This window comes from Psammomys obesus, unplaced genomic scaffold (genome assembly GCF_907164565.1).
Source record: "Psammomys obesus unplaced genomic scaffold, mPsaObe1.curated_primary_1811, whole genome shotgun sequence".
NCBI classification, from domain to species: Eukaryota; Metazoa; Chordata; class Mammalia; order Rodentia; family Muridae; genus Psammomys; species Psammomys obesus.
The window spans coordinates 26,441,609-26,468,919 of record NW_026587216.1 but is presented as its reverse complement, the minus strand read 5'-3'; the positions used below and the strand labels follow the sequence as shown (position 1 = coordinate 26,468,919).

The window sequence follows — 27,311 nt, the reverse complement described above, 5'->3', positions numbered from 1 at the left end:
GTTGCTGGACAATGATCCAACAACAGAGGCAACTAAGGCCAATGTCCTTACTGAACACAGACAGATCCTACAGAAAAAAACCCCTCCAAAGGGTGTTTATTAGAAAGGTCATATTACCATGATCAAACTGATGTAATTCTAGAGATGGTTCAAAATATACAAGTAAGCAAATACAACACAGCACACAAATGGAATCAAAGACAAAAATCAAATGCCCATCTCATCAGAAGCAGAAAGAGTTGACAAAGTTCAGCATCCTTTTATTATAATAGCCCTGAAGAACGTAGGCTAGGAGTGCCAGGCTTGAGCACAGTAGCAGCTAGGCATGACAAGTTTAGTGGCTAACACATGAACTGAAGAAAAAGAGAGCATTTCTCTAAATTCAAGAGAGACAAGGATGTCCACTGTCTCCACTCTAATTCAATAGAGTGCTTGGATTTTCCCTCTTTTTCTTTCTTTTTTTAAAAAAAGATTTATTTATTTGTTTTATGTATGAGTGCTCTTCTGCATGTATACCTGCATGCCAGAAGAGGGCATCAGATCCCAGTATAGATGTTTGTGAGCCACCATGTGCTGGGAATTGAACTCAGGACCTTTGGAAGAGTAGACAGTGCTCTTAACCACTAAGGCATCTCTCCAGCCCTCCTCCTCTTTCAAGACAGGGTTTCACTGTGTAACCTTGGCTGTCCTGAACTAGCGCTATAGTTCCTTGAAGTCACTCTCCTGCCTTTGCCTCCCAAGTGCTGGAATTATAGGCGTGAGCCTGGTTACAGTGCAGGAATTCTTAGCAGGGTCAACAGGCAAATAGAAAGAAATGCAAGTGTGATTTGAATGTGAACACTCCCACAGTTTGTCTTTTGAGTACCTGGTTTGTAGCTAGTGGTGCTTTCTTTCCTTGGGTGTATGGGATCTTTCAGAGGTGAGCTACGTAGTGAAGTTAGTCACTAGGATGGGCCTTTCCAGGTCATCCATGGCTCCTGGTTCTTTTCACTTTCTGTTTCCCAGGTGTGAATAGTCTCTGCTACATATTCTGGCTGCCATCAATTGAGTTGGTCCATTAGGTTTTCCCTGCCATGATGGGCTAAAGCCATCTACAACCATGAGTCAAGGTAAGTCCTTTTCCCTGTGGTTCCTGCCAGGTACCATGGTCTTAGTGGCAGCAAAGTAACTATGCAGAAGAACTGCAACTGTAAAGAAGGACCCCAGCTGACCCTTCTCTGCAGGTAACAATGAGCCAACACTCCAACACCTAAAGGAGAAATCCGGGTCAGATAAACACCAGGTTATAAAACTCAACACTTAAGTCTTTTTCTCTATCAGTAGTGGATGCACTGTGAAATAGCCAGGAAAATAATCTCACTCACAGTAGCCTCATGTCCTCTGTTAAAAATAAAATAAAATAAAACAACAACAAATAACCCAACAGATACACACCAAGCACTCGGGCAAAACCTACGGGAAGTTGTGAGAGACCTCTACAACGAAAACTGTAAGTCACTGTAGAAATAACTTGAAGAAGACACAAATACGTGTTCATGGATTGGCAGAATTAATATGGTGAAAACAGCACTATTACCTGAAATGATAAACAGATTCAGTGCAAATCCCCATTCAAATTCTGATAATATCCCTCACACAAAAAAGAACAGTTCTCAAATTTATTAACAAAGACCCCAGATAGCCAAAACAAACCTGAGCAATGCTGGATAATATCACAATATCTGATTTCAGATTATACTACAGAGCTAATGTAGCAAAACAGAATGGTTCCGGCACAAGAACTGATACACAGACCTATGAAAGGTTCCAAAGCAAACCTCTACAGCTATAATATCTGATTCTTGACTAAGGAGCCAAAACAAAAATGTTGAAAAGACAACCTTTCAGCAAACAGCGAGGGAAACTGGATATACAGATGTTGAATAAAGAAACAAAATCCCTGTGTCTCACTGTGTACCAAAACCCAAAAAACCAAACCAAACCTCAAATGAATCAAGGGTCTTGCTGTAAGACATGAGCCTTTGAAACCACTAGAGCTAACCATTGGGCAAATACTTTAAAAGAAAAACATGGAGGAGGGACTTCTGAAGAGGACTCTACAGCTCAAGCAAATGGACAAGAACTGAGAGATTATGGTGAGATTAAAAAGCTCTGCGCCAATAAGGCAGCAATCAAAAGAGTGACAAGAAAGCCTACAGACTGAAAGGAAATCGGCCTGTCACTGATCTGGCAGGGTTTGGTTGGTCAATTTCTCAATCTTTCTCTGCCATACGCACACGCGCACGCACACACACACACACACACATACACACGCACACGCACACACGCACACGCACATAACGCATGCAGAACTCTAACCAAACACTGAAAGAACAAATAATGCAGTCAGTAAGTGGGAAGATGAGTAGAGCCAGGGTCTCACTACACCGCTGGTCTGTTATCTGCTGTGTTACTGAAGTGGCCTTGGATTTATCGTAGTCCTCCTGCCTTAAGTTCTAGGGTTGCAGATGCACCATCCTACCCCAAATTGCCTCAAAGAAACAATTGTCAAAAGAAGAACAGAGAGCTAATACGTACATGAAAAAGAGTATTTAATATCACACCAGCCACCAGAGAAACACCAGTCCGGACCACACATAGCTCTGCTTCATTCCAGACAGAAGAGCTATCTTCCAGAAAATACGAAAAAAGAAATCCTAGAGAGAACCATTACACTGAAACTGTCAAATGGTGTGGTCAACACAGAAATAAGTGTAGTGGAGGTTTTTGGTTTCTTTAAAAACTCAGTTAAGTTATACAAATATGTTTTTGTTTTAATCCCAAGTGTGGGATGTCGCACTGCCTTAGTTTATTCACAGCTGATAACAGACTCCTTCAGCTCGGAGAGGGGAGAGGGGTGTGGTTTTGCCAGCTGATAACAGCCTCCTGTGGTGTGAGAGGGACGTGGCCTTTGCTGGCTAGAGAAAGTTTAACTCTGAGGACCCTGAGCGTGTATAGATATCAGAGCCAAGAGAGGCTCTGGGAGAGAGGAAAGAGCACTTTCCCAAGGAGGAAGAAGACTGCTGCCGCGTTTGTTGGTTAGCTGGACTGCCGGGTGGCCTCACTGTGAGATTGGAGGCTAGTCCCAAAGAACCCAAGGACCCGAATCAGCAGGGACCAACTCTAAAGACGCCTATTTCCCCCGTCCCTTCTAACCTTCTTTCTCTCCTGCATAGAGTTGGGGGTTGGAAGGGAAGCAGAGGTCTAAGAAACCCAACAGAGTTAAAAAGCAGCGCCTACAAATAAGCATGGTGGTTTCTCATAAAATGAAAAATGGAGCTGGGCTATCGCTCGGAGGTAGAGTATTTGCTTACCACGTACAAGGCACTGGGTTTCACCCTCAGTATTGTAAGAACAAACAGACCACCTTTCAAGCAGTACTATCACAAGATCTAGCTGTACCACTGTTGGGCATATTCCCAAAGAAACCAGAAGTTTCATGCAAGAGACATACCTAAATGCCCACATTATTTTGGCACGAAATGCAACAGCAAATTCTGGATTCAGCATGGGTGCTTGCCAATGGAGGAAAACAAAGTATTTATATCTAACAGAATATTATTATTCCATAAAGAATGAGATCATGTAACTTGCTGGAAAATGGATGGACCACTATGTCAACCTCGGAAAGCCAAATATCGCATTTCATATGCAGAAGCCACACTTTAAAGAAAAGCATAATGAGGGGGTTGGAGAGAGAAATGGCTTATAGGTTAAGAACATGTACTACTATCCCAGAAGACCTGGAGCTGGAGAGATGGCTTAGAGTTTAAGAGCACTTGCTATTCTTTCAAAGGTCCCGAGTTCCAATTCCCAGCAACCACATGGTGGCTCACAACCATCTATAATGAGATCTGGCGCCCTCCACTGGCCTGCAGGCACACATGCAGACAGAATACTATATAAATAAATCTTTAAAAAACAAAAACAAGCAAATGTCCTTTTTGTGTACTTGCGCCTCTTTTGGGTATATGCCTAGGAGTGGTATGGCTGGATCTTGAGGAAGCGCTATTCCTAGTTGTCTGAGAAAGCGCCAGATTGATTTCCAGAGTGGTTGTACCAGTTTACATTCCCACCAGCAGTGGAGAAGGGTTCCCCTTTCTCCACAACCTCTCCAGCATGTGTTGTCCCTTGAGATTTTCATCTTGGCCATTCTGATGGGTGTAAGGTGAAATCTCAGGGTTGTAGCAGCTTTATTTGTAATAGCCAGAAGCTGGAAACAACCCAGATGCCCCTCAACTGAAGAATGGATGCAGAAACTGTGGTACATCTTACAATGGAGTATTACTCAGCAATGAAAAATAAGGAAATCATGAAATTTGCAGGTAAATGGTGGGACCTGGAAAGGATCATCCTGAGTGAGTTGTCCCAGAAGCAAAAAGACACTCACGGTATATACTCACTCATATAAACATATAATATAGAATAAACCCACTAAAATCTGTACATCTAAACAAACTAAGCAAAAGAGAGGACCCTAATTAAAATGTTCAATCCCCATCCTGAAAGGCAACGAGGATGGACATCAGAAGAAAACGAAAATAGGAAACAACCTCGGAACCCACTACAGAGGGCCTCTGAAAGCCAGAAGAAAACAGGAAACAACCTTGAAACCTGCCACAGAGGGCCTCTGAAAGCTTCTGCAGTATAGACTGTCAAAGCAGATGCTGAGCCTGATGGCCAACTGATGGGCAGAGTGAATGGAATTTTATGTAAGAAGTGGGAAAGAGTAAGAGCTGGAGAGCATAGGAACTCCACAAGGAGAGCAACAGAACAAGAAAATTTGAACACAGGGAACTTCCCAGAGACTCATACTCCAACCAAGGACTATTCGTGGAGATGACCTGAAACCCCTGCACAGGTGTAGCCCATGGCAGTTCAGTGTCCAAGTGGTTTACATAGTAATGGGAAGAGGGACTGCCTCAGACATAATCTGATTGGCCTGCTCATTGATCACTTCCCCCTGAGGGGGGAGCAGCCTTACCAGGCCACAGTAGAGGACAATGCAGCCACTTTTGATGAGAACTGATAGACTAAGATCAGAAAGAAGAGGAGAACCTCCCCTATCAGTGGACTTGGGGAGTGGCATGCATGCAGAAAGGGGAGGGAGGGTGGGATTGGCAGGGGAGGAGGGAGGGGCTTATGGGGGGGATACAAAATGAATAAAGTGTAATTAATAAAAAATTAGAAAAAAAAACAAAAACAAAAACAAAAACAAAAAACAAACAGTTTCAGTTCAGTTTCCTACATCCAAGTCAGGAAGCTCACAATGGCCTGTAACTCCAGCCTCAAGGGATCTGACACCTTCTTCTGACCTCCATGTGCACTGTACCAATATGTACACCCCCCCCTCCTGCTACACACATTATTAAAAATAAAATCTTTAAAGGAATAAAAGTTGCAGAAGAGGGACAGTGGCGGGGCAGTAAAAACAGGGCAACTCAAGTAAATACAATCAAAGGTATACTATATAACACATGCATGAACAAGCCATCAAGGAACCTAGCACTTGACCACTTGGTATATGCTAACACAAAAGCTTCAAGTTGTCTCTCTCTGTATTTCAACTCAGAGGTAAGCAAAAGGAACATTTCTTGTCATGGGAAAAGAACCGCTTACTAGATTAAAAGACATTACTCACCTGGATATATAATGTCAGCTTTGATTTTGAGTAAGTCTTTTAGGGAGTTCATATAATCATAGAGGTCTTCAAATACTGTTGTCCCTTCTCCTAGGATGCAATCCCCAGAAAAGATGGCATTTTCCTCTTCCAGGATTAAAGCCATGTGATCATCAGTGTGGCCGGGAGTGTATAAAACTCTAATCAAGAACAGAAGTTACGACTCTTAAGATAGCAAGTACAAATTTGAAAATGTTGAAAAGTAAATAATTCTGTCATCTATAGATAAGACATCAACACATGCTGGCAAAGAGTTATGAATTTCATTTTTTTTTCAGGGGTTGCTCATGGAAAATTGACCCCAGACAAATATCCTGTTATTAGGCCATATTTCTTATTAAGAAGTACAAATTTAATAACATCTATTCTTCTTACTTTATAAAAGATTATTAAAACAAATTTGAAATACATGAAAATATAGAAGATAAAAATCGAGATTACTTAGAAACAGTAATTTTAGTAAGAACACAGCTTTTCAATTTCCTATGCTAACAAAACTCTGATTTTTGAAGTTTTCATTTACTTTATTGTATTTGTCTATACTATTAAATTTTTTTATAGGCGAATACCTAAGTGCTCTACATAATAGTTGGCACATGCTACATGTTTCTTTCAAAAATAAAATTTTACTAATACTATTTATATAAAAATGTAAAATAAACATTCAGAGGCTGGAGAGCTGGCTTAGCAGTTAGGAGTGCCTGTTGTCCTTGCAGAGGATCCAAGTTTGATCCCCAGCACCCACACAGTGGCTTACAACCATCTGTAACTCTGATTCCAGGGAATCTAACAGCCTCTTCTGACTTCCAAAGGTACCAGGCATGTGTTTAGAGCACATACATTCATGAAGGCAAAATACTCAAACTGATTAAAAAAAAAAAATCTAAATAAGTATCGGTGAGGTGCCTATTAATATCAAGAGTATCTGTAAGCCATAAAAATATTTAAAACAATGTGACACGGAAACAAAGATAAACAAGCCTTTAGAATAACAATAAAAACCTATAACCAATTCTAAATATTGGCATACAGAGCTTGATTTATGCTCTCCTTTGGTAGTACAGTTACTAATTTGGTTGCCCAGAGTCTAAATAAGCCCTCGTCCACATTCCTAGAAGTAATCCTAATCAAACTCGTTGGTAGAAATGCATGCCGGCCCTCCCCTCTCCCCCCACCCCCCACGGGAGGAGATAGAAAGGATGTGAAAGTAAAAGAGGGACTAGTTGGGAGGAGAAGGATCAGTAGAGTGGGAAGGAAACAAGAGGGCAGAGAATAATAAAAGGGTAAATATGAAATGCATCATATACACGAATATAAATGTCATAATGAAACCCATTATTGCCTTAAATTAATGTTTGCTAACAAAAACCCATAAGCTTCAAAACTGATTGTGATATCTTTAAGTCATGATAAATCTTTCATTGCAAGAGCATATATGTATATTCACATTAAGTTTTCTATCTATACCAACAATAAATAAAGAGCTAAGTCTAGGGCCAGAGCGATGGCTCAGCTATTAAAAGCTAGGCTCAAAACCAAAAATATAAGGGCTAAGTCCAAGTAATTTGCTCTGCAAAGTACCTCTTGATTTCTCAGCCACGTAAAGGCTGATCCTCTGTACTGGTAATTTTTCCCTGTCTTACTCGTGTATTTTGAATCCCACGTATGTTCTATGGTAGCACACTGTTTCACTTGTTTGCCATTCAGTCTCCTGACAGGCAGGACCCTTCTAATTTCTCACCATCTCCTTCCAGCTTTCGGTTCTTAGTGGAACCTGATGCTAAAACATAGCTTTCCACGTCTCGGCACTGACTTTAGGAGCTTGTAGGTGATGGACGCCTGACCCTTACATGACTCCGGGGTGGGTTCTACTAACCTTTCCGGTTTAGATGAGCGGATCATAGATGATAGCAATCAATGGCTGACAAATACAGTGCCAACTTAGTTTTACTGAGCTTAAGAGATGAACTCAGTTACCTTCCTCTGTCTGACTTAAACAGATTGATTTTTATGTTCTTGAAACATTTTAAATAAAACTCTCAATGAGCTACTTAGGGGGATATGACAAATATAACTGCATATTTCTATTTAATCCTTAGGAACTCAGTGTGGGGTTTTGGTTAAACACAGTAGCCTGAACATCTGCCTCTGTTTTCCTGCTAGAACCCCATCAAAAGAGTGCATGTTTGTGTGGATTTTTTTTTTTTTTGTAATAATATAACCCCCACAAGGATGAAGAGAATGGGTGAAGATTACAGCTCCAAAGGCTAAACTGAGCGATGAATGAAAGGGAATTAACAATCATGACAAAGCTGAGACCTAAGCAGGCAGAGGACACTGAGAATCACCTAGATTACCAGGAAGAATTCCCTGAAACCTAAGGATTTGAAAGGAGAGGGGATAGTAGGTGGAAGATGGTTAAAATTTTAAGAAAGATGGAAAATTTGTTTAACAAATATATCAGTGGCTGTACCTCAGCAGTAGAACATGTGAGGCCCTGGATTCAATCCTCAACCTTGAAAATTCCAAACACCCCCAAAAAAGAACAGAAACCTCCCAAATATCTAAGTTCCATTTTTACTTTGAACTGTTTGACAAGTACCCTAAGACTGATTCTTCCAAAAGTGTAAAACAGGTGGGGATGGAAGCAGAAATAATATGCTGAGCAAATGAAGATTATTTGAACACAGATTTTCTCCATGGTGACATCAGTTTATATATGTTGTCCTATGCAAATGGCCTTTACCCTTCCTAAAGACCTTAAAAAAGCCTTTTCTAAGTTATTTACTACCATAGGATAAGAAAGGAATAAATTGTCAAAACGGGTTCCCAATAAAGAAAGTTCATCTAGATTATGGTACCATGAGGCTCATGCCTACAAACCTCTGTCCCCCCACACCCCATTCTCAGGGCTCAGAAATAGCCCTGTAGTAAGTGCCTACAGATTGGGAAAGGATCTTCACCAACCCTATATCTGACAGAGGGCTGATATCCAGTATATATAAAGAACTCAATAAGTTAAACACTAACAAATCAAATAATCCAATTTAAAAAATGGGGTACAGAGCTAAACAGAATTCTCAACAGAGAAATACAGAATGGTGGAGAAACACTTAACGAAATGCCCTGTCCTTAGTCATCAGGGAGATGCAAATCAAAACAACTCTGAGATTCCATCTTACACTGGTCAGGATGGCTAGGATCAAAAACTCAAGTGATAACACATGCGGGAGAGGATGTGAAGCAAGAATACTTCTCCATTGCTGGTGAGAGTGCAAACTTGTACAGCCACTGTGGAAATCAACCTGGCACTTCCTCTTTCTTTTACAAATTGTATTTGATGTCCCTGAGTGTTTTGACTTCATATCTGGTATGTACACCTAGTACATACCCTAGTGCCTACCCCACTCAAAAGAAAATGTAGGATCTTGACTAGAGCTCGACTTACAGGAGGCTGAGCCATCCTGTGAGCACTGGGAACCTAACTCAGGTTCTCTGCAAGAGCAGTGGGTGTTCTAACCACTGGATCACCTCTCCAACCTCCAGGAGACAGGGCTGGAGCAGGCTGCTTTGAAACATACCTCCAGCATCCTGAGTGAGCCAAGCCGAGGGCACAAGGTAGAAGAAAAGAAGCAAGGAGTTTTCTCTGACCTCCCAATACCTTCTCCCCATTAACAAAGGTTTCAAACCTAGAAGGAATTCTCCGACTTTCTTCTGGGAGCCGCAGGCTTCATACTCAGAGGCAGCCTCACTTCTGGGAAAGAATCTGAGCAAAAAGGCCTTGCAGAATTCCTTAAGCACGTAGCTCACATCTTTTGTCTAGTCACCAAACAGTGTAAGCAAGTAGTTTTCCAGTAATTTGGGTCTATTTCTGAACACTCCAGTGCCTCCTAAAAACACGAAAGCTACTTGTTTTTTTTCTTTCAATTCTGTCTCTGTCAATTCTATTTTCCAACGTAACCAGGGACCCTGAGAATATGGAGGATGCTGCCTGTCTCCCATGCTGACTTGGCCTGACACCGAGTTTGCCTCTCTGTCCTGGTGGAAGCTAATTTTAGTAGGTCGGGTCTGGAGAAATGCTCTGCCATTGACACCAGACCCCTCACCACATGGGCTTGCTTTCTGCAGGGATCTGGTGAGGCTGGCTTAGTCAGAAATATCCCTACGATTGGCTTCTTCTCAGTTGCTTTCCATGAACTGAGCCTTAGCTCACTCTCTACCTGTCCTCCTTAAGGTGGAGCCCGGTCCTCTGTTCGGTTGTAGGACCCCCACAGCGATGGTCCTGGTATCTGTTTCCATGGGCCCCTTTCAATTACAATCTGTCCACATTAACAAAGGTCATGTGTAGCTTTCTCTTTATCAGGACCTGGAACTACAAACTCACAAACACACATAACTGTGAAATTTCGGGAAAAGATGGGTGAGAAGGAAGCCCCCGCCCCGCCTCCACGCTGCACAAAAGAGATAACAAGAGAGTTCAGGAGGCAGAAGGGCCCTATCAAATAGAGCACTGAAAGTAGAAGAAAATGATACGCTAGCTACAGAGTGAAACAATTTTAATGTAGAATCCAATCTGTCTCCATAAACAAAGTCCCTCCTTCTCCCAGTCTTTCTGTTTTGCCAGCTCTGCGGCCTCAACTGCCCTCCAACTCAAGGCCCTCCTGCCTCAGATCTCAGGTGCTGGGGTGACAGGTGTTCATGCCGCCGTGACCAACCAAGAAACCTAAATCAAGCAAGCAAACAAAAAAAAACCCTCAAAGAACCCTTTTTAATTAAGTGAACTGATACGCAAAACATAAAAGCTGCACTTACGTACAGCACGCCATGAGGAGTTTTAAAACGGGTATATACAGTATAATGTCTAGATAAAGTTAAACATATCTGTTTCTACAAACATGATCATTTATGGTAAACACTTTCAAAATCCTTTCTTCTAGCCTTTGGAACTACACAGTACATTATTGCCTGTAGCCATCTTGCTGGCTAGCAACAAACTAAAGCTTCTTACTTCACCTACCTATAACATGGAACTCATCCAGCATATCTTAAATCAAGTTAGATTTTAATTTCCTAAGGCCTTGTGCATGTCATGGCGTCCCAGCCTTGAGCTGCACTTTAAAAGACACATTTAGACACGGAAGGTCTCAACAATCACTCCATTTTTAGAAGCCATCGGACATGAGGTTTCAAAAAGAAGGGGTACAGTACAGTCAGGGGTTCCAGGAAATCGAAGCTGCAACACCGGGGAGAGGCAAGGGAAGCTCAGGTAGAGTGAAGGGAGCTGTGCAGCTGACAGCAATGGAGGCCTGCAGGAAGAGCAGTACAGACAGGAAGCACACAGGAGGAGGCAGGAGCACAGAGGGGCGGCTCCCCGGAAGCTGTCATGGAGGGAACCCCTGAAACATTACAGACCCTGGAAGACCTGTGTACCTGGAGTTGAATCAGTGGTAAATACAGAGAAAACCATCCACTGACTTGCAGGAGAGGAGAAGGGCAAGAAAGCACAGTTTACCAGCTGGTTCAGTTGTATACAGTACCTATTCATATAATGATACAAACACTGAAGAAATAGCCTTTTCTCTCCTACCTCTTCTGTTTTTCTTCCCTTTCCTTCCATTCCCTCCCCTTCCCTTTTTTTTTGGGTTTTCAAGACAAGATTTCTCTATGTAACTTTGGCCGTCGTGGATCTTGCTTTGTAGACCAGGCTGGCCTCAAATTCTGAGATCTGTCTGCCTCTGCCTCCCAAGCGCTGGGATTAAGGGCATGTGCCACCTCTACCACCTGGCTTCTCTCCCTTTCTCATTAGATCAGGAATCCCCTCAGTTTCATCTTCCAGGAGGACCTTCTTATGGTCTCCTACCTTCCAACCACTGCCAGCCAGTCTGGACTGGCTTTCCTCTGATTACAATCAACTGCATTCCGTCACTCTCACTTGGGACTTCTCTTGACTTTCTCCACTGTTGACTTTTAAATAAATTTTTTTAAAAGATTTATTTATTATTTTTACAGTATTCTGTCTGCATGTGTACAAGCAGGCCAGAAGAGGGCACCAGATCTCATTATAGATGGTAGTGAGCCACCATGTGGTTGCTGCGAATTGAACTCAGGACCTTTGGAAGGGCAGCCAGTGTTCTTAACCTCTGAGTCATCTCTCCAGCCCAATAAATTTTATTCTAACAAATTTTTATTCTGTGTCTTTGGAGAATCTTGACTATTATATTATTGAACTCACTACTGTTACAAAACAATAACAGGTATGTCAGCAAATAGAATAAGAAACACATTGAACAAAGTCTATTTGTGTTTTTAGTACTGTACAAGTACAGAAAGATATTGAAGCTATGGAGAAAAACAAAAAGCTCATCTCTCTAGAATTTGTATGACATTTGACAAATTAGCTATTAAATAATAGTATTTAAGAAGACGAAATGAATGTTAAGTTTGAGTTCCCCTTTAGCCAAAAAATAAAAATTAACCAAGTCCTTAGTGTTAAATATTAAAACGATGAAGGCTTTAAAAGTTTTAGCTGCGCATAGTAGTGCACACCAGAACTCAGTAGGCAGAGGCAGGTGGATCTCTGTGAGTTCAAGGCCAGCCTGGTCTATAGAACAAGTCCAGGACAGCCAAGGCTACACAGAGAAGCCTTGTTTTGAAAAACAAAGAACACCAAAAATCTCTGCTTTGAGGACATGCCGGTAGAGCCCTTTCTGCTTCCTGCTTGCAGATCAGGATGTAGGCTCTCAGCTATCCCTGCCACCGTGCCTTTGCCCTGCCATCAAGAACTCTGACCCTCTGAAACCACAAAGCCAAGTACACATTCTCTTTCATAACTTGCCTTGGTTACACTGTTTTGTCAAAGCAGTAGAAAAGGACAATGCTCATTTCCCATGGTTGTTATGAGAGAGTCAATTACCTACCTATCTGTTCTGGTTTGTTTGTTTGTTTGACTACTGCGGATTGTCAAAGCTGAGAAGACATTTACTCACACACACAAACACTATAACACAATTAATAAATGCTTGAATGAAGCAACAAGAATTCTATGACAGCCTGAGGAAGGGGCAATTGATTCTGCTCAGGAAGGATATTCAAAGAAACTTGTGACCTGGCCAGACAACAGTTTAGCAGGGAGAAAAGTCTGAGGAAAGGAGCAATGCCCAGGAAGAGGGAAGACGTTAACAAAGGTGTGAGCCTGTAATGTGCCCAGGGGAGTTACACACATAGTTTGTGAGAAGGGTCACGGGATTACCAGATGCTGTTTGGGGCTGGCCCAGGGAACAGAAAGGCAGTCAACATTTTCTTGTAGCCTGTGGGAATCATCAAGGGTTCAAGTGAAGGGGGGATGAGGGGAGTCCAGAAAGGGAAAAGCCTGGAGATGGAGGTTGGGGAGGAAGTAACAGCAGTAGACAGGAAGAGGGGGCAACATTAACATTTCATTTAATTACATTTTTATTTATTTATATGTGGGGGTTGGGTGGGGACATGGTGTGGGGGGGGTAGGAGGGCAATTTGTGGGAGTCAGTTCTCTCCTAGCATGTAGGTCTGAAGAGCTCATTAAGCTTGGCAGAAAATGTTTTTATCCACTGAGCATCTTGCTGTCTGTGACCAACACTTTTGAGGCAAAATCTCACCCAGTCTGATAAAGGGTCAGGGAAGATGGTAAAAGTGAGAAATAGTGAAAAGGTTAAAAGCAATCCTGAATTACATCCCAGGAACGGAGTACAGTGGACAGTCAGAGATCTGAAGGCAAGAACAGACTCTAGGAGACAGAAACTATCATTAGCTTGCTTTCAAAATATCTGGGCTGGAAATACTTTACCCTTGAAACAGGTCGATCCCAAAGTATTCATCATTTCTTCAAAGTCTCTTTCTCAAAGTGAGAACATTGAGAAGACCCTCCACTGAGGTTCAGAGAGATTTTTGAATCACCCAAGGGGGAAATGCTAACTTTTACAATAAATAAATTTGCTTTTGAGACAGGGTCTCCAGCTGTAGCCAAGCTGACTTGAACTTATTAGGTAGGGCCAACTGGCCTTGAATCACGGCAATATTCCTGATTCAGCCTCTGAGGTCTATGAGCAGTCATGCCTGGACCTAGTCTTTTCTATTTGTATTTGTGCGGAACAGCGGTATGAATTTAAAGACCACCAAGAGCAACAGAAGAAGGAGACAGAGTAACACGCCTTCTTTTCTGGTTTTGCAAGCAAGCCCATTCTCCTTCGTGAGAACACTAAGTGTGTAAGATTTTTCTACATTCATGCTTCTTCCACACACACAGGCAGATATGCCTCACTCTGCCTTCATCTTTCCTTTTAACACACACACAGGCATCTCTCCTTTCCCCCAGACATTTACTTACCTGAGAGTGGCTCCCTCGGTCTTAATCAGTTCTCCATTTTCTATGTAAACATACCGCTGTTGTCCATTTCCTATGGTTTCTTCTCTCTGAGGATTCCGTCGAAGTTTCTTAATGCAGTAGGCAGTGTCTAGTATGAAACATGTAAATATATTATGCCATGCCAAAGTGATTCAGCTTTTTAAGAGGTCAGCCTTCACACAGCTAACACTCACTACTGGCTGCACAGAACGCTAGCATCAGGACAACAGGAAGACTAGAAGAATTAAAGCACCATGTCTCTGAGAGAACACTAGTTCACATATTCCCAGAGCATTTTATTCTCCCCTGTCCCTTTCGGGCACATAAAAGCCTCTGTGATTTTCTACTCCTTTCTGGTCTATGTAAAAAATTCAGAGTAGTTCTTCATAATCTCAGCTAGCTTCTGAGAGCAGGGAGGTGATGGGGAGACAGTCTGATGGGAGGCTAGCACCTCTCTCTATCTGGGTGGCCACTTATCAGTGAAGGACTCACGGCCATAGTTAATAATAAAACCGTCTGTGCTGTTAGAGCTGAAAGGGCCCCAGACTCTAAATGTGGAATTTAACACACATGACTCCTCAATGACGGAAAAACCCAACTTTACCAAGCAGCAGTGTCAACCATTTAACCAGGACAGTCCCTACGCATAGCGAATGAAAAGCACTTAAAATCTGACCTACTTGGGGAAATGAAACTTTCAGATGGAATGAAAGACCTATAGTGAACGCTCCTTCTGGAATGCTGAAGAGGCAGCTCAGCAGAGGAAAGCAACAGGAGTGCAGACAAAGAGCGTGCTTTTGAGAACGGATCGAGCAATGAGACAGAGCTTGAGATACGAGTTACAGGACACGTGGGATGGGGAAGCTACAGGAGAAAACTGGTAGAGGGAAGAGCAGCATTCGGAGAGGTACGGACGGAAGTGAGAGTGTGTGTGCTGTGGGTGTGACGATGCTACCATCTTGGTTAATGAAAAGAACCGCCTGGGGAGAGGGGAGAAAAGTTGTCTAGGTAAGATGAACTTGGCCACTGTGGCCACTAGATGGTTCTCAGTAAGATCTGTGACAGCATTAATGGAGGGGCAATATGGCAGTTTTTAAAGGTTGATGGGTGGTGCAGCGGAATCAAATAGAAGCTGGAAGCTGCAGCAGTCCATCAGGAGGTCACAAAGGCTAGGGTGCTGCTGGGGACAGAGGGAGAAACGACATTTACATCTTGTACTGACCGTTTTTTTTTTGTTTTTTTTTTTTTCTTGAGACAGAATTTCTCTGTGTAGCCTTGGCTGAACTTGCTCTGTAGCCAGGCTGTCCTTGAACTCAGAGATCTGCCTACCTTTGCCTCCCTAGTACTGGGATTAAAAACATGTGCCACCACGCCAGGCGACTCTTTTGTGTTTATTTCTGTGCATATGTGTGAATGTGTGACACACTCGCGTATGTTTATGTGAATGTGTGTCACATGTATGCTCAGGAGCCAAAAGACAGCATCTGATCCCCTGGAGCTGGAGTTACAGGTGGCTGTGAGCAGCCTGACATGGGTGCTGGGAAGCGAGCTCAGGTCCTCTGGAAGGCAGGATAAACTCTTAACCACTGAGCCAAATCTCCAGCCCTAAATACTGCTTGTTTTGGGGAAAAAAAAATCCATCATTAGTTGCTTTAAATTTACTCTGACTTGCCAAATGGTATTTATAAATTTTAGTATAGCCTATAAAATACATGCAGCTAATACACACACACACACACACACACACACACACACACAGCTAGCCAGCACTAAAAACTACTTGAACCATATTTGTCCTACCAGAAGCTAGACAGTAAAACAATATGAAGCAGTGAGACTGAAGGGCCTAAGAAGGTAGTGACTGGGGATTTAGGGAAGAATTTATGTGGAACATTAAAGGAATGATGAAGCAAAGCATCTTGGAACCATTTCAATGCCAACCTAAGTCTACACACAGCTTGTGTGGCTTCCGTAAGGCCCAGAAGGGCAGACAACAAGATCTTTCTCAAAAAGAGCACTAAAATTTTAGTAACTATAAAAGGTTGTGCCAAATTTCTCTTCTACTTTCTTTTTATCAGCTGAGTGGTAATTATACAAATACTTGCTTTTTTGTATGGAACCTATAACTATTTTTCTCTAGAGATATCCCAAAGGTAATTTTATCTAATACTTTCAGGGTGTTGTATTTTGTCTGTTGTCACATGGGGTCCAGTGGGGAACTTCCCAACCATGGCAGCTGGTTGGTGGAGTTTGGCTTGGCACCCTCTCCTGTGTTCACTGCTGTCATTTTGGGCCAAGCACAGTACCTGGCACACAGTGGGTATTGAACGTCTAGCCAATGGATGTCTCCACTTAGGATGTTGATTGGTAGGATAAAGGAAGTGAAAGAACAGTTAAGATGTCCATACTGATAGGTTTCAGGGGGAGAAGGTTAACAATATACCAATTCGTTGCTTGGATTTTCTATATCTTAGTAGCTGTTTTAAAATTATGTAAGGCCTCGTGTAATCTGCTTGGGAACAGACAGTTAACAGCAAGGACCTTACGGTACCCACAGGAAGCGTTTAGTGTGCTGTCAGACAAACAGTGATCCTTATCCGTTGTTAAAGTCTGAAGCTGTCACAGAGCCTACACACGAAAGCTTAGCTTGACCACTGGCCAAAGGAAGAGGGAAAGGATTTGAAAGGGCACAAAGCTTTCTATGCCACCTCTGTTAAAATTGACAGTACTCAAGTTGTATTTAAAAGAAGAAGAAGAAAAAAAAAGGCTGGTTGTGGTGGTACATGCCTTTGATCCCAGCGCTGGGGAGGCAGAGGCAGGGGGATCCCTGTGAGTCTGAGCCTAGGCAGGGCTGTTACACAGGAAAACCATGTCTCAGAAACAAACCAAAACAAACCAAAATAAAAGAAATATCAACATAGTTGAGAGTTTAAGTGATAAGTTATGTGTCAGGCCCAGTCTTCCTCAGTGAGCATCATGTTTTCTGCTTACCATTGCTGATGTTTTGACAAATATCCATTATCCCCCCGGAATGGTCGTGATGCCAATGAGTCACCAGGATTTCCTGGATTGCTGTGCCGAATTCAACCAACGCTTGCTTTAGACAGCTGATATATTCTGGAACTGATGGCTCCCCAGTGTCAATGAGGATTCTCCTACAAATGACACGAAGACAGTCAGAGCTGCAACCTGGGGCTCACATTGGAATATTTTTCACGCAGATAACTTGTTTAAATCCAAGAAAATATAAGTTGCTTTTAACATAATACTTCAGTTTAAAGCAATCTTACTGTAAGGAAGTTCTTAGAAAGAAATTATAGCTAAATGTAAATGTGAACTAGGGCTGTCAGCAGGGATCTGGAGCAAGCATAGCAATTAAAGTAAACACAGCGCCATTTGAAATGTATTCCTAAGGCAGGCATTTCATTATTACGGTCAGAAGTTAAATAACTTGCCTAGTGTTATATTTGCAATAAAATGGTAGAAACAGCATTCAAACTCAGGTTTTCTGATAGCAAAATATGTGCTCTTACGTAGTCTGCATTCCAGATGGGTTATTAATTCCTCAAGTATTTCACAGGATTTGATTTAACAGCATCTTTAAAGAAATGCAGTCTTATTTGTGGGTGAGATGACATGTTTATAGCTTGTTGTTAGGATTATGCTGGTTTAGTAAATTAATGGCTGTAGAGTCTCCTCCAATGACCATGGCTTCTCTAGCATGGGGACGTTAGCTAGGTTTCCAGTTCCACGCCTGGTGTACCTCTGGTTGAACAGGTTTATACCCACAGACAAACATCCTTCATCAAGGAAACTTCTGTTTGCAACAGATGGGAGCCAGTACAAAAACATACAACCAACCAAAACACAGAGTTGTGGAGCCCAGTCCCAATGGAAACATCTACAAAACACCCCCATACCTAAGGCTCAGGGAACATTATGAAAGAGGGAGCAGAAAGCTGGTAAGAACCAGAGGACCTGGGAGTTTGCTCTGAGATTGTGTCTCCTAGTAACGTCAGAAGGTACATCCATGAAGTCTTATCCACATAAGAACCCAAATGTGGGTGATGACACCAACAGATAAGAAACTGGATGGAGAAAAACCCATGAGGCCTCAACCCAACATAACAACGATAGGAAGTGAAGAAAACCGTGAATGGGAGAGGTGGTCTTCCCCACGGGAAAAAATGTTAGTTGGCTGTCCAGTGCCAAGCAGTCTGAAAACATGCATACAACTATATTATACAAAGTCAATAGGTTTTATTTAGGAATATATGTGTGTGTACACTATTAGTGAGAAAAGAGGCCATGAATTTGAAGGAGAGTGAGGACGGGTACATGGAAAGATTTGGGGGAAGGAAGGAAAGGGAGAAATGTAATAATCACAGGAAGAAGAAGGAAGAAGAAAAGAAGTAGCAGCAGAAGCTACAAAAATGTGATCTTCTGATAAAAGGATTATGGCCAAACAGGGACAAACCACACTCTGCTGTGTCCCCACAAATCTGAAAGGAAACACCCAATCCAATACTGCAAACTGTGGAAAGACAGGAGAGGGCCACAGTAAACAGGAGGAAAACAGAGACGTCCAGAAATTACTGAACGTTAGCTTTATATGGGAAATAACAGGCTCCATCTTAAGAGCAAGGAGTTAAGAACCCTCTTCCCTGGCTCTTGGGCTGCAAACAAAAGAGGAAACCAGGCTGGAAATCTCTATGTGACCAGCAGACACTCCAAGGAGCTCTGGTCACTGCTGCCTCCTTCACTCTAGCTTGAGGCGAAGGGCCCCTCTCATTCCTCCTCCAAGGGAAGTGGAAAATTTGCCACTACTGCACACCCCGTTTACGAAAAGAAGCCTCGATGTATCAATTTCATCATATATCAAAATAAAACAAAGCAATCCCAATAAGCAGCCAAGGAAGGGCAACCTCCATAAACTAAGGAAGTTTGTGAGCGCCGCGCTAGCTCTGCAGAAAACACAAAAAGGAATCCTAAACGCAAGGAAGGAGCTTCAGTTATGAAAGTACAGAAAATAATAAATGTCATGAATAGAACAGAATCCAATGGGTCATCAGAAATCTTTGAAACTTTCACGAAACAAGACAACAACAAACAAACCAAACCCAAACCAAAAAAACAGTGGATAATCTAGAAGAAATAGATACATTCCTACATACATCCATAACAAAGAAATTTTGGCTTAGGCGTGGACATATTTACTAGCAGACTTCTACTAAGCTTTTAAAAGTATGCTTAACACCTATACTCAAACTGAGAACAACCAAATTCACTTCACAGGACCACTATTACCCTGACATCAAAATCGTATGATAAATGTTTTCTAATGTGGAATCTAGATTTCAATAAATAAATATTTATTTAATAGGTCATGAAAGTAGATGGGGAAGTATCTAGAGGTGAGGAAGAAGAGGATGGGGAAGAAGAGGTAATGGAAGAACGGGTAAGCAAGATAGACCAACTGGGGAAAGACACCCCCAACCCCCACCCAGATGTACTTATATGACAATAAAGTGGAAAGGAACTATGTGAGAAGAGAAAAGAGACCATCAAGGAGGCAAGAGGAGGGATGGATAAAAATGGGGGATGAGTAATATTAAGGTGCAATAAGGAACAAAAGCAATGCAAAGAAACTACCGCACTAATCGCCTAACAGTATAATCTTTGTTTCTTCAAAGATGGGGTTTCTCTGTGTAGTTCTGGCTGCACTGGAACTCACCCTGTAGACCAGGCTAGCCTCTGCCTCTGAAGTTAGGATTAAAGGTGTGCACCACCACTGCCTGGCTTAACACTAAAATATTACATTGTGCCCTTACATAGGAAAAGGGCCTATGGGAAACCATGTGGGAAAAATATGAGCCAGTTTATTTCTGTATTTAAGACACACTGATAATTTGGTGTATAGGTTTTGCATTATTTGCCTATGATTTTCTTATTTTGTTTGCTTTCCGCAGCAGTTGAAGGACTAACTTTTCTGTTTTCTGAAATGAATTAGGATACTATTTTTAAGATCCAGTTCACAAACATATTTTTGTTGTTTTGTTTGCTTTTTTTGAGACAGGGTTTCTCTGTGTAGCCCTGGCTGTCCTGGAACTCACTCTGTAGATCAGGCTGGCCTCGGACTCTGAGATTCACCTGCCCCCACCTCCTGAGTGCTGGGATTAAAGCCATGTGCCACCACCACCTGGCCATGAACTTTTAAACTCTTGGTATTTCATAGCAACTCCCCACTGATTTGGGCTGAGGAAGATTAGCCTTGATAAGCACGATCCATTCAGTCTTCACCTCTAACTGTTTACAGCTTACCCACTATGTGTCACGCCATCAATTCTTGCAGGAATATAAACAAGCCTGCTTATTTTCTAATGACGGGTAGCTGTGTAGGACCGAAAACTAAGAAAATAATATCTAGCAGAAAGTATTTTCTCAGGCATTAAACTCGAATACACAGGGAGCTGGTGGAAGATTCGGAGGGTTGTGCGCTTGTTTTTTAAGTATGAGAACCTAAATTAGGATCTCCAGATTCCCCTCACCCCCCCAAAAAAGGCAGGCACATGGTGGCTTGGGCCTGTACCCCAAGTGCTAGGAGGAGGAAAGGAGGGAGAGGAGGAGGAAGGCAGAAGGGATGGATGTAGGGGTGGGTGGGAGGTCCACAGGAGAGAGGCGGGAGGAACCTCAGATCCTAGGGCTCCCTGGCCAGCCAGGAGACAGGTGGATGATGGGCCTCTCTGGCTAGTCAGAGGAGCCAAGAAGGTGGGTTCCAGGCTGTAAGAGGCCAAGTCTTAAAAACAAGTTAGAAAGCGATAGAGGAATACACCTGCCACTGATCCCTAGCCCTGCCGCGCTGCCGCCCCCTGCCCCGCTTACACACTCACATGTACATGCGCACACACCCACGGGAACATATACAACATACATACACACCCCCTAAAATGATACAAAGAAATGAGTGGTTATATTATGTTTGCTGGGTTTGTTTCTAATCTCTCCAGCGGATACAAACAGCACAGGGAGACGGAAAGGTAGGAGCAGGAAGTTCAGGGTGCTCTTGTACAGGGGAGTGACTTCTACAAACGATAATACATTGTGGTTATCTTACAAGCTAAAAGGATTTTGGAAGTTTTCATAAAAAATTATGTTTGAGGAGATTATATTTATAATTTATAATTAAAAAAAAAAACTTAAAAAAAATTGACCTCTCCGGTGAGCAAGATGGTTTGACTGGTAAAGGCGCGAGCAACTGAGCCTGACAGCTTCAGTTCCGTCCTTGGGGCCCACATGGTAGGAAGAGTGATTCCTTTACGTTGTCCTATGACCTCCACATGCACGTGCTGGTGTATGTGTTTACACACACACACACACACACACACACACACAATATACACACAAAAAAACATGCACATACACTCACACAACTAAATTCACGACTGTGATAAAAAATTAAGTATTGGGGAGGAGGACAGCGACCTTACGGTGAATCTTTACTGGTGGACAGACTTCAGGAAGACACTGTAAACTCTTCCGTATATGGGCACACTGGCTCAAGGGAGCATAAGGTCCTACATAGGGCCCGAAATGGCATAGAGAACATAGAAGGTGTAAGTAACAGGACCTGCAGAAAAAGAAAAAGCTCAGTCATTCTGAGACTTCACTAGGTGGAGTACTGGGTACAGCACTAAAGAGAGCAGACACTGGAGGGAGCAATTCAGAGCGGAGTTTGATTTGGGTTGCAGTGAATTTAGATGGCATTCCTGGACACCTTTCCTTGATCCCCCCTGCCCCCCGCAATTATTTATGTAACATATACTGATGTGTTAATTTACTTATTGATATCTGCAAACCCTTTACCACTTTACAAATATGAGCCCCATGAGGGCAAGAAGCTTGTTTGTTTGGCTGTAGGAGTTCATTGACTTATTTTGACATTTGGAATTGTGAAATGCTTGACCATCTGTACGTTTAGGCACACTGAAATGGAAACACAAAACTGTACTATGAAACACTCCCTAGTCCATGATCCTAGATTTTTGGCTGTCTCTGTGTTTTTTGTTTGTTTGTTTGTTTTTGTTTTAAATGTTTATTACAAATTCTTACTGCTCTTTAACTCCGTAAGGTCCTTAAAAAGAATCCTTCCATGCCTTTTGTCAAGAACACTATAAACTTTCATGCAGGCACAGTGGCCTGTAATTCCAGCACTTGGGGAGGCAGAAGCAGTTGGATCTCTGTGAGTTTGAGGCCAGCCTGGTCTACAAAGTGAGACCAAGACTGACAGGACTACACAGAGATAACCCTGACTCAAAAAACCTGAGGGGGAGGGGATACTATAAACTTATAAACTTTTAAGACACAAAGTTACCTTCCTAACATATTTAAACCACTGCCTTGTCCTCCTCCTAAGCAGCAGCTTGGAAACACCTGACAATCTAACACTGATTTTTAGTTTATAGGGTATGTCATGGTGATAAAAAGTTATGCCCAATTACCAGGGTTAATAAGCAGGTTTACTTAAACCCTAGTAACACGAGAAACAGATCTTCTGGATCGCCTGCTTAGCCTGCTTGCACATCAAAGCCTGAGTGAAAACAGCCTCTGGCAACTGAGGTTCCCAGGCCTTCCAATCTGTTAATTTGTTTGGTTTTGGTAGCCTAACTGACCACTTCTGGTCTAATAAAATTGGAACTGGCAAAGGAAGGCACTTGGATTGAAGCTAACAGCACTTATGCAAGTCCTGGAACAAACACAACCTGCTCAGAATGAAGCAGTATCCAGGTGTTACAAAACTGGAAAAAAAATGAGTTTGAGCAAGTATTAAGGGGGAAAATGTCATACAGATAGCATTTTACACTTAAACTACCTGGCCTGCATAGTTATTATATTTTACTCTTCATCTCAACTCCAGGAAGCTTATTATAAAATTTTGTAGGAAAAGAAATTAGGCGTGAGACAGGCTAAGTGATTTATCCCTGGTCTTTCAGGCCGACACAAGGTCCAATGATGGTCTCAGAGCTACTCATGGCTCCTCTGGAGGAGAGCACTGGTTTGGCTAGCACCCGAAGATCATTCCTTATGGCATAAATAAAGCATCAGGTCTAGACTAGAAAACTAGTTCTGGTCATTCAGTATGTAATGTTTGTGAATAGTTACTGTGATGATCGGTCATCTTTGTGTGTGTTGGTCAATTCATCATCTACAATCACAGCCAATAGCCCTATCTCAGGAGGTCGCTTTGTAAATACAAGTTGTGTTCATCATACACTGTTCATGAGAACAGTGAAGATGGATCTACAGAGATCTCCGGTGAAGATGGATCTGAGAGGTCTAGAGGGCTGATTTAGTCACCAGAACTCAGTGCCTGGAACTGATACATAATATGTTATATGAACAGAGACAAACTCAACTGAGTGAGTAGAATCGATTGCTTTATAGAGATTTAAATTAATAAGATTATATCAGTACTATGATAGGATAGCTCCTACCTGCTCTGTGTCCATTTGTTGTCATTCAACCAAAATCTTTGATAGTTCTTGACCATCTACTATGAGCCCAGTGTTGCCAACATATTATAGGGCCGCAGAAGTGAAAACCAACTTTGTAATACACTTTCTTCATGATAAGATCATGTTTTTAATAAACGCTTTCATTTAGATTTCAGTAAATCCTCAGAATATTCCTATGAAGAAGGCAGTATAAAATTCATTGTACAGACAATGAACATAACCATCTCATTTCAAGTCTCACAGCTAGGAAACAGCCATGACTCTGAAGCAAGCAAAGGTTAGCTGACCGCAGAGAGTCCAACCCTCATTTATACATCTATGATACAACCCCTACACAAAGGCTCAGAGAATACGGCAGAAGTGTGTGTGTGTGTGTGTGATGGGGGGTGTAAAAGCAAGAGAACTTGGATGTTTGCTGCAAGATACTGTTTTCTATATGACAGGGAGGCTGCACTCATGAAATTTTAACAACAGTATCGCCTAAACAAAACCTGAACAATGACAAACAAACACCAGCTGACATGCTAACGTGCATGTAAGAAATCTCTCAAGGCCTTACCCCAAGATAAAGTGCTATTGGCAATCAATGGCTGCTTAGAGGAAATGACATTTCACACGAGCTCTAAAGGGTAAATGAAGCTGGCCAGGTGAAGTGGGAGAAAGAAGAAAGTGTAAACCAAACCCTGGATGGATAACTATGCCTCCTCTGGGACACCAGGAAGACCAGCATGGTGGAAACACAGCCTTTTAAGATGAACAAGACAGTGGGAGAATGGACAGAAGTAGAGGCAGGTAAACCGGTTAGGAGGCTAGCACTGACATTTTTCTAAGAATTGAACTGATTGACACTAGTCAAAAACAGATTTACAAGATGGTTTGGATGTGTGTCAGGAGGAGAGACATGTTAGGGACAGTTCAGACATTTTGTTTGATCAAATAACGATGGTTCTGTTTACCAAGAAAGGGGCCAGCAATTCAGGGGGGCCTGGATGTAACTTTAAGAGGAGAGACAGAGTTCAGTCTGAAAAGCACTGATAATGCAGGAGAGTTAAGAAAGCAGCCAGCTATGAGCCTGATCAAAGTTGGGCTTTTGTTTTAAATTTGAGTGTTATTAATAAACAGATGATACGTGAAGCCAAGGAAGCAGGGAAGATCCTCTTAACAGTAGTGTACAAACAGGAGTGCTGTATAAATGACTTTTTTCATTGCTGTGACACAGTACAACAAAAAGCAATGAAGGAAGGGTTCATTTTGGTTCAGCTTGAGGACACTGGCCACTGTGAAAGAGACGGTGTGAGGTAGAGCCACTCTAGCTGTGGCAGCAGAAGTGGCAGCTGGTCACTTTTTTGTGCAGCAGGAGGCAGAGAGAGAAGAGAGGAATACTTGGTGCTCTATTTGCTTTCTCTCCTCAAAACTTCGGTTTAGGACTTGAGTATGTTTCTGCTCTTCAGGGTAGGGCTTCCTGCCTCAGTTAAGCTTCTCTTGAAATTCCCTCCCGGAAGTTGTACTCCAGGTGATTCTAAATTCAGTCAAATTGACAGTCATGGCGAATCATCACAAGCGGTTAGGAGGAGGCAGGAGAGACGGCGCAACGGCAAGGGTGCTGCCAAGTCGGACAACTGAGTCTGGACCCCAGGACTAACGGGGTGAGAGGAGAAGAGTAGCATCTTATGAGTTATCTTCCCACTTCAATATTCCAGCCATGGTGTGTGAGCCCACCACACATAACATATAAATGTAATTAAGTCACACGAATTTAGAGGAAGGCAAGGATCTGACGGAGAGGGAGAAGGAGAGAACAGCAGCCAGAGAGGATGTTGTGTTAGCAAATCAAGAAAGGAAAGGCCAATGAATCCCAAAGAGAAATATAAAAATGCCATTGGGTTTACCAACACAGAGCTACCTATGGCCTTAGACATTTTCCTGAGGTGAAATAGTGGACACAAATCTTGGAACATCTGATTTGGACCCAGCTAATACCTGTTTCTAGTCATCCTTTGGTTTATGTTGAGTTGCATCATCTGCACACAAATCATTTTAGCTTTACTTACTGCTTAAATAACCTATATAAGTAAAATTATCAAGTGGAGCAAGCGATTCCATCATTAGACATTGATTCTTAGTAACTGTTAAGTTGCTTCAGATGGGAAACTGGATCTGCTTTTTCTCAGATAGTTTCAGCTATTTTAAGTCTCTTTCTGCAAGAGCATTTTGTTATGATTCAAACGTTTAAGGGTACAGTGTGTATTTTTCATACCGTTTAGCCTCTAAATGCAAGCCAACCGTTTTAGCCCTCAAAGAAAAGCAGGTTGAGTTGAATATACTGGGACCACCTGCTGAACTCCAATAGGGCATTCTCCTGGGTTATGTGGACTCTTCAATTTCCGTACTGACTTCAGAATGAATTTAAAATGACACACGGAAAACAAAAGACAATGTTGTGTACTCACTGGGCTGAGGGCAGCCCAGCCAGACTCTTCCTAGAGATTAGGCACTATGCTGCTTAATTTTCTATTCCCCAACAGTGTACAGGAAGCCTAAGTGTACAGGGTCCTGTATGTGACCCTGGCTTTATTCACTCTGGGCTTAACCTTATTTGCCTACATGACCCGGAATAATTCCACTTCCTTACAGTCAGCTGTTTGTAAATTTCTTTTACTCCAGAAGGGTAAATATAGCAAAGGCTTTAAATGCAAACAAGCTATACTTGTTGCACACGATTATTAGGAAAAGCAAACTGACTCAGCTCCTCCAACCCGGTTTTAGACTCGGGTTGAGCTGGAAGCAAAATCCTGCCCTCTACCGTAAGAGAATGGCCTCGGCAGAGTCAATAGCTTTCACGACTGAAACTGGCTATAGAGACCGGGATGGCCTCGAACTCGAGCGACCTTCCAGCCTCTGCACTCCAAACACTGGAGTGTGCATACGCACAGGCTCCAGGTAACTGACTCGGGCATCCCCTGCGGGCAGCCGGACAACAAGTAAACGGGGATTCTGAAGCGGGAAGTCTGTGCTTTTCTTACGCGGAGCTCGGGGAGGGGGACCCGCGGGGGGCTGGCCTGACCCCTCGTCGCCTTCCCGCCGCGCGAGGTGGCGTCGGGAGAGACGTTTACCTGCTGCCGGTCCCCACCAGGTACGTGTTGGTGCCCTGCAGGGTCATGGGACCCGGGTTACAGCCCAACACGCGCACCACCCGACTGGACAGCTGCTCGATGCGCTGCAGGGTGACGGCCATCGCCACCCCGGGGACCACCGGCGCCTAGATTGCCTGTCACACGGCGCGCAGCGGGAGCCCGGTCCCGGCGGGCGGGGCGGCGGTCACGTGAGGCCGCGCGGGGCGGGCGGGGCGGCGGTCACGTGAGACCGCGCGCTGAGGATTGGCCGGCGCCGTCAGGTGATCGGCCCCGCCTACCTGGCAGCGGACGGAGGGCGCTGGGGCTGGCAGTGGCCTGGGGTGGCTTCAGTTGGCCCGAGGTGTCCCGGAGAGCTGCCCGAGACCGAGCGGAAAGCCGGCTCTGGCGCAGAGCCTGGTTGTGTCTCCGGACTTTGGGGCCCAAGGAGTCGAGCTTATCCATGACGTCGTTACTTCTCTGGAAAGTTAACCTGCCGGGATGGGCTCAGGGTAGATAGGGTCAGGGTAGGCAGGTAGGGGCTAGTTACTGAGTCCCCAGGAAGGAGTGGCAGGCTGGCAGCCGATGCTTTC

The 27,311-nt window shown here is 43.1% G+C and overlaps 1 protein-coding gene across 1 annotated transcript in view; it reads right to left on the bottom strand.

Moving 5' to 3' along the window:
* The window catches only part of Lactb2 (lactamase beta 2), a 36,135-nt gene extending 9,216 nt beyond the window's left edge, over nt 1–26,919 (bottom strand). Inside the window, exons 1-4 of the mRNA XM_055603455.1 lie at nt 26,722–26,919; nt 17,088–17,251; nt 14,079–14,205; nt 5,681–5,859 (exon numbers count right to left, since the gene is read on the bottom strand). Of these exons, the coding sequence (XP_055459430.1) occupies nt 5,681–5,859; nt 14,079–14,205; nt 17,088–17,251; nt 26,722–26,843 (592 nt within the window). The 5' untranslated portion in view covers nt 26,844–26,919. The remainder of the gene's footprint in view (nt 1–5,680; nt 5,860–14,078; nt 14,206–17,087; nt 17,252–26,721) is intronic.
* Between the last annotated feature and the right edge of the window lie 392 nt (nt 26,920–27,311).